We start from the raw sequence: 18,143 nt of genomic DNA, 5'->3' as shown, positions 1-18,143 counted from the left end.
TTTTAAGTGATTTTTTGGTAGATCTAGTAGGTTGTTTGTTAATAGAGTGGTATGTGTTGTTTTTTGGTTGTTTATGGGGTTTTTTTGAGTTTTTTTTTATTGAGATAGTTAGGGTTTTTTGGGTGGTTTTCGTGGGTAATAGGTGGTGAACGTGGTGGGTGAGGGTTATTTCAAGTGGAGTTGGTGGAGAAGATCCGGGTGGATTTGGGTGGTTTCGGTGGAGAATGGTGGTTTTGGGTGGTTTCGGTGGTGGCATCAGTGCGACGGCGATTTTATGGCGGCTAGGCGGTGGTTCTGGTGGTGTCGGTGGCTGGGCAGTGGTGTCAGTGGTCGGTTGGCGTTTTCAAGGGTGGTCAAGGTAGTTAGAGAGTTGGTCAAGGTAGTTTGGTGAAGAGGAGTTTGGGGATTAAAGTGATTCCCTTGGGGTGGGTGAAGATAGAGGAAAATGGGATAATGGGAGAGGTAAAGGGAATGATTGAATTTGTCCATCAAGCATCAACAAAGGGATTTATGGTAGTTGATTACCATTCCCATTGTTGAATACCTCCAACCAAACGGCCCTGATTATTGATTTGTGAAAATAAGCAAAATTATGAAATGCAGAATACTTGTTTGCTTAAGATGAAACTCTTCAGCTAATAGAGTCACAACCTGTAAACTGTAGACTAAAACAGAATACTTGTTTGGTATATTGTATATGCCAGTGTGAGTATATTCATCACAATGTCTTTCGTAAAAATGCAGCATCTTGTACTCAAATTACTAGAATCAAAATTGAAGACCTAAATGTAGAACTATCCTATGTTCACATTGCCGGTGTGAGTATGTTCTAGGTGCCATTCCATGTTCTTAGATGGAGCGAGTCTTTTACGCAAAAGATCCCATTAATTTGACTGCCATTTCCTGCCCCTTCCACTGAGAATGGTTTGCATCACTAAATGAAAAAGAATGTCATCTCGGCATATTTTGGAACAAAATTGTCAGCAAAAGAATATCAACTATCTTCGACGCTTTGATTCTCTCCGCATCTCCGACACGTAGCTGTCCAAGTTGGATTTCACCCACAGTTTTCTCTTAACAAGATCATCCTTGGTCGCTTCATCTATGAACCAGCAATACAAAACCTCTATCAGAACTCAAGTATATGATACATGCAGAACAAAAATGCAAGATGCAGAGAGTTTCAAACAGGCAAACCAGAGCGATGCCATTGAGCTAAAAGAAGTAGTATTTCAAGAGACAAATTAAGCGACTGGAGATAACACAAAACTTTCAGATGAGAAGATCCAAGACCATGGAACAGGACTGCAGTTGTTTTTTATGGAAAGGTCAGTTTCGGTGAGGTAATAGGCTAACAAGGATGATATCAGTATCAAACCTGAGCTACATCATGTACAATAAAGAGATGAGCCCCGATGAATCAAGATGTAAAATCATCTTGCATATTAAAAAACCTCCTGGAGAACCCAGGGAATCTAAACCCTGAGAACCAATTTCGTCCCTGGGACAAAATATTCACTGCCCTCACATAAGACAAAAGTTTGGCAGCAACAAAAGGAAATATTAAGGACAACCTCTAAATTAAGTTCAGGGGTAATTTGCTTTTCCAACAATGGAACAGAAAACAAATTTCCTAAGAGTAACCCAAAACCCCAAGCAAAATCAGCAATGAAACACCCAATTGGTTTTTTGGTAATTGATAGACAATAAGCAAATAACTATTACCAAGATTCCTCCATGCATCAGCAGATGCACCAAGTGATCTAAGTGTAAGGTATGAGGCATCTTCCCAAGAATATGGCGCTTTCTTAAAGCTGTATCTCCAAAACCAACACCCATGCCACAAAAGAAGCTGCAAGGACATTCACAAACAATATGTTAAAATCAAGACAGATTATTATACCGGACTAAAAAACTCAAATCTTTTCCAAAGAATATGTATGACCTTGATGAGAGTGTATGGTAAAAGGACAATTCGAACACCAATTAGGCCCCATACAGACGGCTTTTCAGCTCCTGTAATTTGTAAATCAAGCTCCTTACTCAAATCCTCTTGTACTGTCCTGCGATTAAACCCATTCATATGATAGGAATTAGTTCAGGATCAGATCAATAAGCCAAAGACATAATATGAAATGAGGTCATGTACAAACTTGTTCATTTTGATATTCTTCTTCTTATTAGATACTCCTCCTGAGCGTTCAAGTTCCAATGCCCGTAGCTTATTTTTGTAAGCAGGTGTCTTCTTAACCATCTCTACAGCCTGCAGGAATTGGAAATCTATGTAAGCATCAAGAAAAGGTCAAAAATTAAGTCTTTTTAACATACACAAAATATATACTCGTAGGCACACGGCCCATTGAAATATGAGAATACATAATGACATGAAAAGAAACAAGCTAGAGACTTGGTAACATCACCTAAAGAAGGTTCATAGGAGAAATTCAGAAATACAGCAACAACGAACATCATTATAACATTAAACACTCAAAGAAAATTCAAAGATCAACTTATTGCTCACTATAGTACCAAAACCAACTAATCCACAAGCAAAGATGGAAAATATACAAGTGATGCTTCTATCCGACTTCAAAAGTATCACAATGATGTTTAACAGCTTAAGAATCAGTCATTAAGGAAGATCGCAATACGAAAGTTGTGTAGAATTGGAGTACAACTGTAAAGGATTGAACTAATCATATATTAGGCAACGTATAAGATATTAAAATATAAAATTGAAATGGACGATAAAATTCTTGCATAGCACTGCAGCATAAAAAAACCATAACCTGTTTTAAACTATCAGCAATTTCAAAGTACCTTGATTAAAGTTCATTGATTACATGTCGTAAAGAACCCTAGATACTACAAAACCTATGTGATATTACTTTATTTCTTCTTCCGTATCTGTCACATTGTCAAAGACTCAAAAAGATAAAAGCTAATACCAATTGCACCCTTCTAATATGCTACTGCAAAAAATAAGATGAAATGACAGCACATGGTTTTAGTATAGCGTACACAATAATACCTGATTGTACCTTGTCCACTGATTTACATATTGCAATCCAGAGAGAATAAGAAGAAGACCAACTAGAACAGCACGAGGATCCTATCATTACAGAGTAACACATCATCAGATGCTAGATATAACATACCAATCCAAATCTAGAAAAACTTGATGACTTAAAAGTAGTTCTTACCGTCTTGTGACCATAGTAAGCTTGGTAGTATCTTGCAGTATTATAGAAAAACTGGAACATCAAGGATACAAGGATATGAGGTTAGAAACAATAATTAATTTACTTTGAAAACATATTAATTTAGAATAAAGATTTTCAGAACAAAGATGCTGCAATTGAGTACAGCAATCCCCAACACCCATCAGCATCCAGACAGTGCATAGCATAGCACAGCATTGCAATGCAATATCTTTAAAGTTTAGCAGTGAGCAGAAATGGAGACAGCCACCTTTAACCAATTAATTATGAACAGATAATTTTGCTATAACACGTAGCAATGAAACAATCAGACAAGAGAGAACACAACCGTTCACAAGTGTATAATATAACTTAATATTCAGCACATGCAGTAGCTTTTACCATGACTTAATGACACAACTAAATCATCATCAGCACAAATTCAAGCCTCTAACTTCTCTTTGTAATTGGAAAAAGAGTGGAATACAAATTACCTCCTCTGGATGCTCTATAGCATAATCATACTGTGAACGTGTTTCATCATCTTTCAAAATCTGCAGACAATAACGCAAGCATGCATCCGAAGTACATAAGTCAGTGAACAATACTGGTACTTAACAAGTTACATAAATACTTAAAAATGCATCTTTGCTCTTGGACCTTACTCAGGCTCTCCTTCCCAAATTTTTTAAATAAGAAGGGACAGTGATTCCAAAATAATTTCCAATTCGTTAACATGCTCTCACAGTAGTATGAATACTCACCCATGTTTCTTGCCTACTGTCTACTGATATGGATTTCTCAGTCACAATTTCTTCATTATCATACAAATTGCTTCATGTTTCTTCATTATCATACATATATAATGACAATGACACATTTCTTGATTATCATACAAATTGCTTCATGTTTAAAACTATATGCCCTACTGACATAGTCTCAATGTTTTTGTTCTAGATTTGAATAGATTTCATTTGTTCAAGAAAGAGTGATATTTTCACCTTGGCAATTCAATGGCTATCAACTTTCCACATTAGACAGTAAATATTTTAGAATTCTCATTACCAAAAACATGTATAATATATTAGAGACCAATCGCCATTATATTCACTCTTACATTCATACAAATAAATCAAGTGTTGAAATCTTTTGGATGCACAAACATGAAAAAGTATCATTTACATGCTACATAATTTTACAAAGTCACTCTCCCTCAAACACCCTGTCAAACAACACCAGGAGTACATCCATATTAACAGTGTCATTCTTAGTTTCAGGGGATTTTTAAAAGCCCTTTCACTTTCCACTAAGAAGCAAAAGCTTTAAACCCGTGTCATTAATATGGTAGTGAAACACAGCATCAATCTCTATCCCTTCAGATAATCAAGATTCCTGATTCCATTTAATCCAAAAGCCTATGCATTGTCATATCCAGCATTTCATTTGCCAGGATGCCAGAGTGCCCACACTTATTCTCTCATTCACTGACTCTCTCATACAGTGGCAAAGAACCAAGCACTGCCAAGTACCATCTTCATTGTCCAAAGAAACAATAACCCACAAAACTAAGCTCTACTATAGGAACAAATTATAGGCAAAACCTTCCTATTTGATTGAGCACTAAAACCTCAAAATCTAGTCAGAGAAAGATAGTCACTATACTTTGCACAACCAATGAACAAGTGCATCTGACCTCCTTTTTTTTGGCGAAGAGGGTGTATAGGGAGCCTCAAAGGAAAATGGTATAAATGGGATTCGATCCCATTCCGTTGTTAGCAGGTAGCACCCCCAAAATGTTGCTAACAAAGCTAACTGATATCCGCAAGGACTATTGTATTAGAGCTATCAAAGATTACCGAAACTAGTCTTCCCTTTATCCCTCCCCTCCCTCCGCATCGCCCCAACCAACAACAGCATTAGCATATTCAATAATTTCACATACCTTTCATACATGACGACTGATGTGAACAACAAGAACTATTCTCTATCTTCAAATAAAAAAGATTCCATTTAATCCAAAAGCCAGTGTTTAACCACATGCACCCACACTTCTTCAGTTCATTTCTCACTTACTGATCCCCATACAATGGCAAGCATTAAGCTCTACCAAATGCTAAATTTCGTTGCCTAAAGAAAAAATACCGCACTCTCCTAAAAACCTATCAACACTTATTATTAGCAAAAATTTCCTACCTAATTGAACACTAAACTTCATAATTCAAGTCAAAGCAAGCAAGATACTACACTTTACAAAACCCAATGAACAATTACATATGCATTTCTTGTGCTCGAGAGCCACAAAGGACAATGACATAGACGGGATTCAATTCCGTGTCTTAAGTACCCCAAAACTTTACCCGCTAAACTAGCTAATATCCACATCGAATATTCGAATTGTACATCAAAAACGAAAAAGGCATTTCAATAACCAAATTCCCAGCATAGTAATAAATCAAGTAAAGTTTTCTTACAAAAAAAAAAAAAATCATCAATCATACCTCGTATGCATTTGCAACCTTTACAAACAATTTTCTAGATTCTGGGTCCGGATTCTTATCAGGATGGCTAAAAATAAATTCCAAAAAAAACCCAAAATTAATCAAAATTTGAATCAAACCAAATTAAATATAAGCAATTAATTCATTTAATTACTTACTATTTCAAAGAGAGCTTGTAGTAAGCTTTCTTGATTTCCGAAGCGTTCGCATTTTGAGAAACCCTAGAAAAATTTATATCAAAAATCAAGAAATTAATTCGCACTACAAAACAAAATAAAAACAAAAAAAGTAATAGAAAAGGAGAGATTACCCAAGAAGATCATAGCAATCATCATCATCACAGTAGATGGAAATGGACGGTGTGATGAGCAGAAACAGTGAGAGTGTAAATGTGAGTGCGTAACACCGGATTACTGCCGGCGACGCCATTTTTTCTCTCTCTTCTTTCTTTCAGTGGAGCTAAAGCTAACAACAACACAAGCAAATACAGTTAAGAATTGAATTTTCAACGTTTTTTTCTTTCTTTTTTATGTAGTTTTAATGAATTTTGTTATTATTGGGCCAGTTGGTGTAATTGGGCCGGGTTGGTTAACTATTTGGGACATTATATATGGACTTATTGTGTTTAGACTGTTTACATAGAAATTGTGGACTTCAAGGGATTCTCCCTTTTTTTGACAGAAATTGAATTTTTTGTTATTTTATGAAGAAGAACTAAAAGAAGAACCCTAGTAAATTGACACGATGATACCTAACTAATCAAAGGTGTTTGGTTCTCATGACTTTGGAATTGGTATTACTTTGAACTGGGTAAAACTAATTCCTCGTGTTTATGAATATTTTAATTTCTAAATTTATGCTTCAAACTTACAAGGTATGGGGTTTAGAAATTCAAAAAATTGGGTATGGCTCATATCGTAGACTTTAGTATCAAATGAAGAAAAATATTCATTCTCAAACAAAATCAACATGTGGTATTAAGAATGAGTCAAGTTCTAACCCTTCACCATCCTAGTTCCATTCTTGATTCTAAACTTATACTTGTATCACTTTACAAAAAAAAAAAAAAAAAAAAGGCGCCTCTTAAGAGCTCAATCGAATCATCTATGAAAGTCAACACTTGGGAGTAGGGAAAAGGTAAGGAAATTCTCACTCTTAAGCAAAGTGAGTTCCTTTACACTATGTTTGGATAACAATAGTGAAGGGAAAGGAAGGGGAAGGAAAAAGAGGAAAGGGAAAGGGAGGTGAGGTAAGGGGAGGGGAAAGGTGACCTTCCTTTTTCCTTCCAAATCTCTCCAACAATGGAGAGAATTTGTTTATTAAAAGGGGAAGGAAAATGAATCTTTCCAATTCTCTCACCTTCCCCCCTTACATTAAATATACAGACAAAGGATGATGCTTCCCTCCTTTTCTCTTCTCTTCCTTTCCCTCCATTTCTCTCAATCAAAAAATAATGTTAGGTTTTGGTATAATAGAGATAGTTGTTGTTCGGGATGTTATATCGACCACCAGTGTGACTTAGGTATTGGGATGATCGAATTCATGATTAGGGTTATGCCCAATAACAACCTATAACCTTATCGGCCCATAATCATCATCCATGTGGATTATTGCCTTTAGCTACGTAGATAGGGTGTTGCCACTTGACAAGACCCACGTGGCACCTACTGCCAAGTACTCCATAAATACCCCCACATATATCACTTTCAAGGTACAATTTTATCTATTCATAAACAACTCAAATTACCTTTGATACTCATATCGGACTAAATTAACTCTATCATTAGGAGATCATAAAGTTCCTTTTAGGGTTTCTCCTTAGGAGGGTTTTGCTGGTTCCTTCTAGGGTTTCACCTTCGGGAGGGTTTTTCTCGCCTTCATTGCTAGATTTTTTCTATTTTGTTAAAAGGTTTTCCTTCACTCCTTCTTTTTTCTCTTTTCTTCCTAGTCTCAATTGTGAATCTTTATAGGGGCTTCCATTGTTTTTCTTACCGGTGGTAAACCGCAAAAACTTTTTAATTTCTTTCAATAAATAGATCCCATCTATAAGATATATGGTGGCTATTCTATTAGGTTTATTTTATTTGTTTGTTCGTCTAGCGAGAATTGAAGATCAATTTAGGGTTCCATAATCTTCGAAAGTATCTAGAGGACCGTATAGTATTTTCACTTAAACAACTATGTATCAGTGGATTTCAAGCCGAATTAGTGCTAACTCACATATTGTATTGTATCGGAATGAAGATTTTATTAAGGCGGTCCTTGATCGAATTTACGATGTAATTAGTTCTAAGGTGATATGTACTTGTATTGGAATTTTAAATTTCTTAGGAATTGTTTGTAAGTGTCGTTTGACTATCTTTTATCAATGAAATCCTTTTTCATTTTGTAACCTTTATCATCAGAACGGTTTTTATCATCAAAGCGGTTTTTATCGAACAACTCCGAGCGTAGTTGATTTATGTTGAATGTACAGGTATCAAACTAGACCAGAGACTATTATTTGCTTCAAGTACAAGTTCCAATTGTTTAGATACATTGATATTTGACCATATAGGGAGTAAAGAAAGAGTAGAAAAGAGAAAATTATCTTTGTTGTCACTTATTCACTTTAGATAGGAAGAAAGAACGAATGGAGTATTAATATCACTCCAGATAATATGAAATATATTTAGTGTATATAAATAACTCTAATGAATACTTATATTGCAACCGTTTAATCAATCATAATCATATTGGTCACAACTCGCAAACTCACAATACACTGCAGAAATATTGAAATAAGAGTGTGGGACAACTCTTCAACGAAGGCTTGAGCCATAATTAATGCAAAATTGAACGAGTAATATTTGGCAACCGTCCAATTACTAGGAGGGCAGACACAATGCCAATCATATGGTATATGACCTATCAAGAGGCACTTTATGGTATAAGAAACATCTTTATTGCAATGGGGTCCAGATTTAGAAAATGGTAGTCATTAGATGTTCATATATACTACTCACCAAGTATTATTAAAGCAACAGTCAAAACGCATAGCTGCTACTCTTAATCTCTTACACTAATTAAATGATAGCCAAGTTCAATTTTATTAGGACAAATAATTTCAAGCAATTTCAGATAATTTTAATAAGTTTAGATAAGTAAAAAGCATGAAATAGAACACACTATTAAGGTTTATCATTTAAAACATTTCTGGTTTATCAATGACATTTCTATGATCACTTGCGTTGTTACTCATTTTGAGTAACAACATTTGTTACTCAAATGGCACAATTGTAAATAATTGCTTCTTCTTTCCCATCATCACAACCACCACGGCCACCACCATCACCACCATCATCACAGCCACCGTCTCTCAAGTCAATCTAATCTTCATATTCCCCGTCGACCTCCGATCTTCTTTCCCCCGTCGACCTTCTCTTCTTCGTCCTTTCTCAAGCCCGCAACGCCGCGGCGGAACAAAACTCAAGCTTCCCCATTTCCACCTTCCCCAATCTCCACCCACATCTGAAAAAAAAAAAAAAAAAAAAAAAAAAAAAAAAAAAAAACAAAAAACTAGGAATGAAGGGTGAAATTAAGGGCATGGTCAACCCCAAAGGGAAGGGGTGACCATGTCCTCCATTGAAGCTCCCACAATTGAGCTTAATTTTCGAAGATGGGCGAAGAAGTGATGATGGTGGTGGCTGTTGTGATGTGTTCGGCCGGAGAGATGGTGGTTGTGGTGGTGAAGAAGTGATCGGCGTACAGTGCCATGGTTGAGTACTTGAGGTAGAAGAGGAGTGAGGAGAGAAAAAGTAAACAAAAAGACACACAAGTTTTTTCCTACTAAGTATATAAGCAAATGGATATGAGACCTGCAAACTTTTAAATCTATTGTAGTGCAGAGTGAATCCGTGCATATCAAAATTTATCTTATCATTACTTATTAGATCAATTTTGTAAATTTTCTTAATTGGAGAGTACCTAGTATAACGAATCCCAAAGACAATGTAGCACAAATTCTCTATCGCTCATTGCCCAACCCATCCTTAGAAGATACTAGCACCCGTATTTTAAAAAGTCACTTGTAGTATTAGTATACATTCTCTACAACCCATCCCTAGGAAGATACTAGTACCTGTATGGCTGTATCAGATAGAGTGAGTCTGTGCGAGAGAGTGGTAATTCTAAAAGGCCCATGACATACACAACAATTTTTCTCAGAAATTGTAGTGTCGCACTCATACATTGTACAGAAAATGATTTCAGAAATCACAATTACACAAGACCAACTCAGCGGCCCCTGCCACTGTTGTGGGACTTGTGGGGGAGTCATGTAGTAGAATCTGCTTTAAAATTTGGACCATCTTCCAGATAAGAAAATGTGAGTCTTCATTTTAGGAGCACATCATTACCTGTGTCCATACAAGTCCTATTGTTAAATACAGGTTAAATACAGATCTAGGTCGCATTCGTCACCAAGAGAGAGTTCATTTTATAAGTTGAAAGAAGGTTTCATCCCAAAATCATATGTCAATAGAAGGAGTAGCCCCTTAGCCTTATAAATTAAAGTGTTTAACTCTCTTCTTTTCTCAATGTGGGATATTTACATATATTGTTTGAGAAGTTTTCACTTCAACACCTACTTAATTAATTACTCATAGTCGTAAGTTACAAAATTCCCTCCATAAAACTACTCGTTACTTGTACTCTATATACTGTATTACTTTGCAGTATAAAAAAAATGTTATATGTAGCCTTTAGGAATGATTTAAAAAAATAAGCATTTATAACACTAATTTACTCGTGCTTTTGCCATCATTTCTAAATTTGTACGGAGTACTAATTTATAAAGTATATTTAATGTTATGTATAGCATATAGCATTACCCTAAAAAATTTTGAAAGTGTGTATAGTTGTAGGCGGTGGGAGTATTGGATAGTGGTCCCAAATTCAATATTGTGTTTTATTGCTTGAAATTAATTTAATTTTATTTGAATTTACTACGGTAGAATTTATCTAACCTTATTATCATACTAAGGTGGTTGTCGCGCCATAGCTAGCCATAGACACATGTTTGGAGAGCTCTTTCAAGTGTTGGCAATCTTAATGAGGAAAAATATATAAACAAATATTTTTAAGGTATAAATGTTCGCACGCTATTCTTAAGAATTTTTTTTTAAAAAAAAAAGTAATTAAAATTAATGAGGGCAAATAAGTAAATAAACATTTTAGAGGGTATAATTGTCCAATCAACCACTATTCATAAGAGTTGAATAACTAAATCACACAGGGTAAAGCTTAGAGGCAATTAAAATCATATGAATAGGGGCATTTACATAAACAAACATTTTGTGGATAAGGTCCTCACACTATTCATAAGTGTTCTCTCATACTTTTTAAAAGGTAGGGAAGTTCAACTCATTCAAATTGAATTAGATCATGTAACACATTCAATAATAATGATTACTCCATACTTATTTTGCGGACCGCGTACTTTAAGCCTTTAACCCTAATGACAACGAGCCTTTTTAGGTCAGTGCGTCTTGTGTACGGCTGATCACATCAAATGTCCGCTTGTAAAAGAATAAAGTAATCCTTATAACACTGACCAAGTAACTCCTGTAACACTGACTGAGTAATCCCTATAATATTGACAAAGTAACCCTTGTAACCATTACGAGGCTATATTGGGGCATGGCGGGTCACAAGACCACCATTAATATATATATATATATAGAGAGAGAGAGAGAGAGAGAGAGAGAGAGAGAGAGAGAGAGAGAGAGAGAGAGAGAGAGAGAGAGAGAGAGAGAGAGAGAGAGAGAGAGAGAGAGAGAGAGAGAGAGAGAGAGAGAGAGAGAGAGAGAGAGAGAGAGAGAGAGAGAGAGAGAGAGAGAGAGAGAGAGAGAGAGAGAGAAGAAATTTATAATTTTTTGATGAAAAAAAATGATTTCCTCAAAAAAAAAAAAAAAAAAAAAAAAAAAAGAATGATGTTTAATCTAATGTAAAATTGTAATCATCTACAAGTATTAGTTAGACAAATTCAGATTACCAATGTGTTTTCTCGATTTCTTATAACTCCGTATTCATTTCGTTACACAAAGATTAAAGATTGACTATTGTCTTTATTATGTTGCTTTTCAAATATACTTTAACAAGTAGTATAAAAATAAAAATTTATATGGAAAAATAAAAGGGATAGAATTGATAACAAAATTCCAAGGAAAAAAAATTAAAATCTTATCCCAATAATCGCCGAAAGTTAAAAGGTAGACATCACATATAAATCAATAATAATCACTCCATAATATGGACCAAGTACGATAACATTCTTAACAAGAAACCATCCAACCACCAATTACCCCAAAAAAATTAAAACCCGAATTAACGGTATAAATTATGGGAATTTTTTTGAGGAAAAATTATGAAAATTAAAAACATAACAAAACGGTTTATCTAAAATGAAAATATAAGTACTAATTTAAAAAAATACCGAGTATGTATTAATTCAGAAATGTACAACAAAAACACAAGTCACTTTTTTCAATAACTGCCATTTGAAAAGATGAGGAAAAAATAGAACTTACAGTAATTCGTGATGAATTTGTAGAAGTTGAGTGCTGTTTGTCAATTCCACAATTGGTGAAATTCTCTAAGTCAACTATGTAACAATCAGATTTATCACCACCATTTTCATACTTAAAACCATTCATTTGATCATCATAAACCCCTGTTTTTATATTGCCCAATGAATTTTCTCCAAGAAACTCAGCCTTTAATTCCTGATAATAATTCCAAAAAAAAGATAAATTAAAAAACAGAGGAATATTAGTAATAAATTGAACTTATGGATTGCACATTTACACAGTACCCAATAAAACAGTTAATCCAAAAATAGAATTTCACAATAACCCAAATAAAATAATTTGTATTCCTTTCTTTTTTCTGAAAAAAATGCTTACCGTTTTCGGATAATCCTTGTGCCCTGTTTGATTGCCAGAAAAACCCAAATAAAGGAAATTGAAGAATTTAGCGTAATTAATCAGAAGGAAATTATAATCTGGGTATTTATAAAAATTCAAGAACAAAAGAAAGAAACTGACTTTAAAGACAATTTCTATGAGAAAAATTCTGCGTAAGAATTTAGGCTATGTTTGGTTTATCAAGAAATATATATGTATACAAGAATATATCATAAAATGTAGGGGAAAAAAACAAAAGAAAAAATTGGTGAAGGGTAATTTATGATGTTGATTGGATTTGTGTAAGTCAAAGTTTAAAGAAGAAGAAAGATGAAATTTTTGAATAAAAAAGAAATGTAGGGTGGAATTTTAATAACTTGGTGTGTAACTGCTACGCCTCTGTTTTTGAGGAGAGAGAAAATGAAGCAAAGGTTGTGACGATGAAGTGGGTAGACAGAGCTTTGGCTAGTGGCTAGTAGGAAGGTTGGTCTTATTTATAATTTCATAAAAACAATAGATTATACGAATAATAATATAGATTTAATTTAATTTAATTTAATTTGTGTGAATATAATTTTCTAGGATAATTCCCAATCACGGGCAATATTAGTATTTTTAGATCTTCCTAGTTCTTACCTACTAAAGTACAAAACCTTAAGTAGGTATTAGTTTTATGCCTACCTCGTCTCTTCATGAAGTGATGAAACTAAGTCATGAGCATGTCGATATTTCATGTTCTGCTTACATTTTTGTGTTTTGTTTTGTCGTGCTCTCGTGAATATCAACGAGTTTAGTTAGTTGGTGAAGTCGTAAAAAGTAGAACGTTATATTTATATACGCTAAACATGAAATTTTTGCTAACTAAAAACTGATTAATAGTGATGTTAGATGTATAATGTTCCTTAATACATTTATGTGATTCAATTAAAGTGCAAATCCCCATCCCACCCTATTAGGTTTAAGTCCAATTAACCTTTGATTATTGCTGTATCTTTGATATCTTTCAAGGATATAAGTAAATCTTTTTGAAATAAAATATTATTATGCAGCCTACCTTTAATATTTATGCTCTGTACCATATTTTGATTTTTTTGCCTCTTTTATGAATCAAGGACTTGTTCGATTGATTCATAAAAAGTATCGTTTTTATTTTAGGAAAAATACGTTTTTGTTTAATTCATTGATAAGTACTGAAAATTAGAAAATAAATAGTAAAACAAAACACAAAACATCTTTAATTTTTTACTCCCTCTATTTTTTATTTAATGCTCCATTGGAGCTTGGCACACATACCGATGCAAAACTTTGATTAATAGTATATTTAATTATAAATTAGTTATAAATTACAATAATTGAATATTAATAATCTATTCAATGAAACGGTTCCAACAAGTACCCACAAAATTATATTTTTTCTTATGTGTAATTTACAAACATTGGTCAAAGTGATTAATCAAGTAAATAGTGCAAAAAGTCCCAATGCAACACTTTAAAAAAAAATTAATAAAAAGAAAGGAGTACCATTCTCCTAAGCATTCAACTGGTTATGCATAAATTCTTATTAGTCATATTACTTGAGAAAGTAGCTAACGGTTAATAATTACAGTATTTACTAAACACTTTGACACAACACATGTAATATTAACTCATAAAACAAGTCAAATCAGCTCTAATTCTCATACAAACAAATGAACAACTAACATCTCTGGCTAGCATTTAACCTCTCGGGTGCCAAAACAAGGCCATAGTATTAATTGAATGTAATTCACTTGAGCTTATTATCCCGAAAATAACTATCTTAAGATCTTAACTTACTTATCTTGATTTTTCTTGAAAGAAGTAGTTTTCATTTGCATGGAAGCCTAAACACGAGTGCAACTAATAGGGGAAAATCTATCAAAAATCAACGTACTTTTTGGCCCCATATTTCAAGTTTCAATGCAATTACAAGAGACCACGAAAATTTGCAGCGCATTTTGGTCCCATTTATGTTTTGAAAACAAACTATACGATCGAATAATACATGCGCTTTGGCCACTAATATGTAGCAAGTGCCACGTGTCTACTTGACCTATAGACTAATGGGGTATGAGTGAGTGCAAGACTCGAGAGCCATGCGATCGTATATGAAATTAGGATCGAGAAGCAGCCAAAAACAAGTTCTTGATCTCCATATCTTGAGAATTGAAAGGTGCAATGCAAATATTTGAAAAACATTTAGATATATTGCGAATATAGGAGAGCGTAGTGTTGTATTCAATTCACTTGAATTTTACTTATACTGTATAAACTTATTAAAATTAATTGTAATTATAAATTGAATTTGAGTAGTCCTTAGCTTTTTAATTAACCTTTAAATTATATAATTTAAAAAAAAAAAAAAAACTTATTAACTTTTTTTATCTTATTTTTCCTAAAAGTAATGAAACTAATTTAAAGCAAACAAAGTAAGGCCTAATTTAATTTATCATCTAAAACAACTCAACGTATACAGAAAGATGAGATCATGACAATATTTTACTTTTACTTCAATCATTTTTTTTTAGTTAACTTTAGCACTAATTACTCACTCTTCTTTATTTGACCATATTTTCAATGATTTGTATGTAGTAAATATATATTCAAGTAAGGTTTTGTTACATTATGATGCAATTTCAAAATATCAAAAAAATTCATAATTTTTATTTTGCTTATATAACCATTGTTCATCATTAAAAATAGATACATATGATTGAGCTTATGTTGATAAACGTGACTAGGACATGTAATTAAAAAAAACGAAAAAAGTATTAATATTAAAATTTGTATGATTTTTTTTTTTAAAAACTTTTTCATTGATCAATTTGGCAATCAACGCGTTTCCTCTTGATATTAATCGTCAATGTATATCCTGATAAATTATTCTAGAATTCTTGATTATCATCTAGCGCCTTGGGGATCGGAGATAGTTTTTGTTAATGCTATTCTTTGCCATGTAGCTAGTATATATGAATATGATCGATCAATTCAACAAGGTAATGATAGTTATGGGGTCTCTATCAAGTTTTTTAATAGTTAAGTGATAAATGGCCTATCTCGATCGATTGCTCCTCTAGAAGTGGGATGGCCTATCAATTTAATCATTGAGCTACATAACTTAGACATCCACCATAACTTTCTAAGGCCATATTATGATTGTAAACTAATTGTAACAATTAGACATCATTATGATCTCCTCAATACGTTTTACCATTAAATTATGAAGAAGTGATAATGGAACATTTGAAGCTCTTTTTAAACCTATTTTAAAACTAATCACGTTTTAAAAAATATTGGGTTATATAATTATATTTATCGAGAGGAAGAGTTTGAATTCCTTACATGTGTTTATCAATTTAAGGGTTTAGCTTTTAATTTCTTAATTAATAGGGTAGTGCAAATATAATTTTCAAGTTTTAGCTATAAAAAGGGGTAGATGTAAAAGTTTAGGTGGTTAATTAATTAAATTTTTTAGTGATAGATATAATGATTAAAGTTTGTCTACATTATTTGTCCGGCCTTGTTACTTTTTATAGTGTATGGGAATTTTTAAGAAGAAAATTGTGAAGTGTGCTTGCAATGTTGCAAAGTTGTTCATCACTAATTTGGTAGGAATAATCTTTCTTTTTTTTTTTTTGGTGCAATTATTTACATTGTCTAAACTCTAAATTAGAAGCTTTGGTATAACGTTTTTTTTTTTTTTTTTTTTTTTTTTTTTCTATTTTAAAGATTTTCATCTTAATCTACTCAAACGAAATAAAAGGCATATAAGTCAATAAGTGAAGTATGAATTTATTACAAATCTATGTTATTTATATTAAAAACCTTGAAAGGATCTAAGAGTGAGTTTGATAACCTACTAAACGATTCTTGCTAAATTAATAGAACCAAAACCTTCTCTTGCATCTCTTGACTATCACTCCAACGTATTATTAAAATTGGCAAATTAAATAATTGAACCAAATTCCTCTTTGGGACTTTATAAAATCGTTGGAAGCATGTTATACTTCCAAGCAAACTTTTATGATCCTAGGATACACCCCTACATATGGAAAAAATTTGTGTAGAACGGAGATCACCGTGAGTCCGCCTACATAAATACACATTTTCCTCAATTTTCCTCACACATTACCAACATCAGCTCCACCCAGCCGCACCTTCGACAGCAACATGTTTCGTCAGAGGTTGGAGAAGAAAGAGAAGGTTGAGGTTGAGGAGAGATAAGGTGGGAGGAGAGTTCAGGAGCTATAGAAGGGGTTGGGGTCGAGGTGGAGGACGGCGGCGGTGGATGCGACGGCAGATTTGGAAACTTGATAATCTCTGTCCTCTTCAGCTTAGGATTTCCCTGGTAAAAAGTTGTATCTCCATTTTGTGTTTTGTATTTCTCTAATTTTTCTCCTCTTTCACCTTTGTTTGGTATATGAATGTGGGTGGGATATGAGGTAGGAAATAGGATTATTAATTATTAAGTTGGTTAATATACGACAATAATATTATAATATATGACAATCATATAGAATATTAGGTTATTAGATTATTAATGTTATATATTAGATTATTGATGTCATATATTAGAATAGTATTGTCAGATATTAGAATATTATTGTCAGACATATTGGACTCACGGTGTCGGTGTGTCTGGTCTCACGCAAAACGTTTTCCCTACATATTATAAGATTTTGAATCTATTTTCATTGAGTTTCAAAGTAGAGATTACAATCCTATTTATAGAAGAGATAAGCTACGGTACAGCTATGTACAAGGCTAGAAACTATAACAACCTAAAGTACATCTGACTAATAACAAAGGATAAACTTAGAAGATAAAACAGAAGCTAAGAATAAGAGGAAGAGATAACTACAGCCATTAACAAAGAAGAGTGATTATCCTTTAACACATATACATCTACTTCTATATTCTATGAGTAATTTTTTTTTCTTCGAAATTGGTCCAAAAACACATACTATACCCTTAAATTTTGGATTTTTTTTTTTTTTTTTTTTTTTTTCGTGCCTAAAAAGGAAACAAGGTGAGATGCTTTCCATGGAACCCGTGAAACCTTGTGAGGCCAGTTGGCCACTTGGGTAGTTGGAATCGTCCACTTTATTTGCATTTTAACTAATTATTTAGCTAGTTAAAGTCATCCTGAGCCTTTATGTAACCAATTATTGACATATATGCGATTCCAAACAACATTATATCACCCTAGGATACATCTTCCACCATCACTTGAAATTCTGACACCTAGTCCTGAAATCTTTGAAAATGGCTTGATTTTGTGGATTAGAGCCTTTACTTTCGAAGAATTTTCAACTTTGTAGGACCTGAAAAGGAAAGGGGTCGAGGTGCTTCCCATGGATTCCATAAGAGTCCGAGAGGTCACTTAGGTGGCTGAAATCATCCACTTTGCCTCTTTCTTATCCATTTAGCCAGATAAGGATCGGACATGCCTCTCGTTATTGACGTAAGGTTGTCACAGGCCT

The 18,143-nt window shown here is 33.5% G+C and overlaps 1 protein-coding gene across 2 annotated transcripts; it reads right to left on the bottom strand.

Annotated features, from left to right (window-relative positions):
• Window positions 1-608: 608 nt before the first annotated feature.
• On the bottom strand, window positions 609-13,154 carry LOC110687315 (chaperone protein dnaJ 50-like). Of its 2 annotated transcripts, XM_021863946.1 has the most exons (12): window positions 12,643-13,154; window positions 12,268-12,462; window positions 6,009-6,163; window positions 5,857-5,919; window positions 5,699-5,765; window positions 3,695-3,754; window positions 3,204-3,254; window positions 3,032-3,112; window positions 2,154-2,263; window positions 1,946-2,063; window positions 1,726-1,852; window positions 609-1,102 (listed from the first exon to the last, which is right to left on the bottom strand). In XM_021863946.1, the coding sequence occupies exons 3-12, from the start codon at window positions 6,125-6,127 to the stop codon at window positions 999-1,001; spliced, it is 900 nt and encodes a 299-aa protein (XP_021719638.1). In that variant the 5' UTR covers window positions 6,128-6,163; window positions 12,268-12,462; window positions 12,643-13,154; the 3' UTR covers window positions 609-998. The 2 variants fall into 2 exon arrangements, with proteins under 2 accessions (XP_021719638.1, XP_021719639.1); XM_021863947.1 differs by lacking the exons at window positions 12,268-12,462; window positions 12,643-13,154 and having other exon boundaries at window positions 6,009-6,742.
• Window positions 13,155-18,143: the final 4,989 nt, after the last annotated feature.

The sequence above is a fragment of the Chenopodium quinoa genome, unplaced genomic scaffold (genome assembly GCF_001683475.1).
Source record: "Chenopodium quinoa cultivar QQ74 unplaced genomic scaffold, ASM168347v1, whole genome shotgun sequence".
Classification (NCBI taxonomy): Eukaryota; Viridiplantae; Streptophyta; class Magnoliopsida; order Caryophyllales; family Amaranthaceae; genus Chenopodium; species Chenopodium quinoa.
The sequence above is the reverse complement of the archived record's forward strand: the minus strand, read 5'-3'. Positions and strand labels throughout refer to the sequence as shown.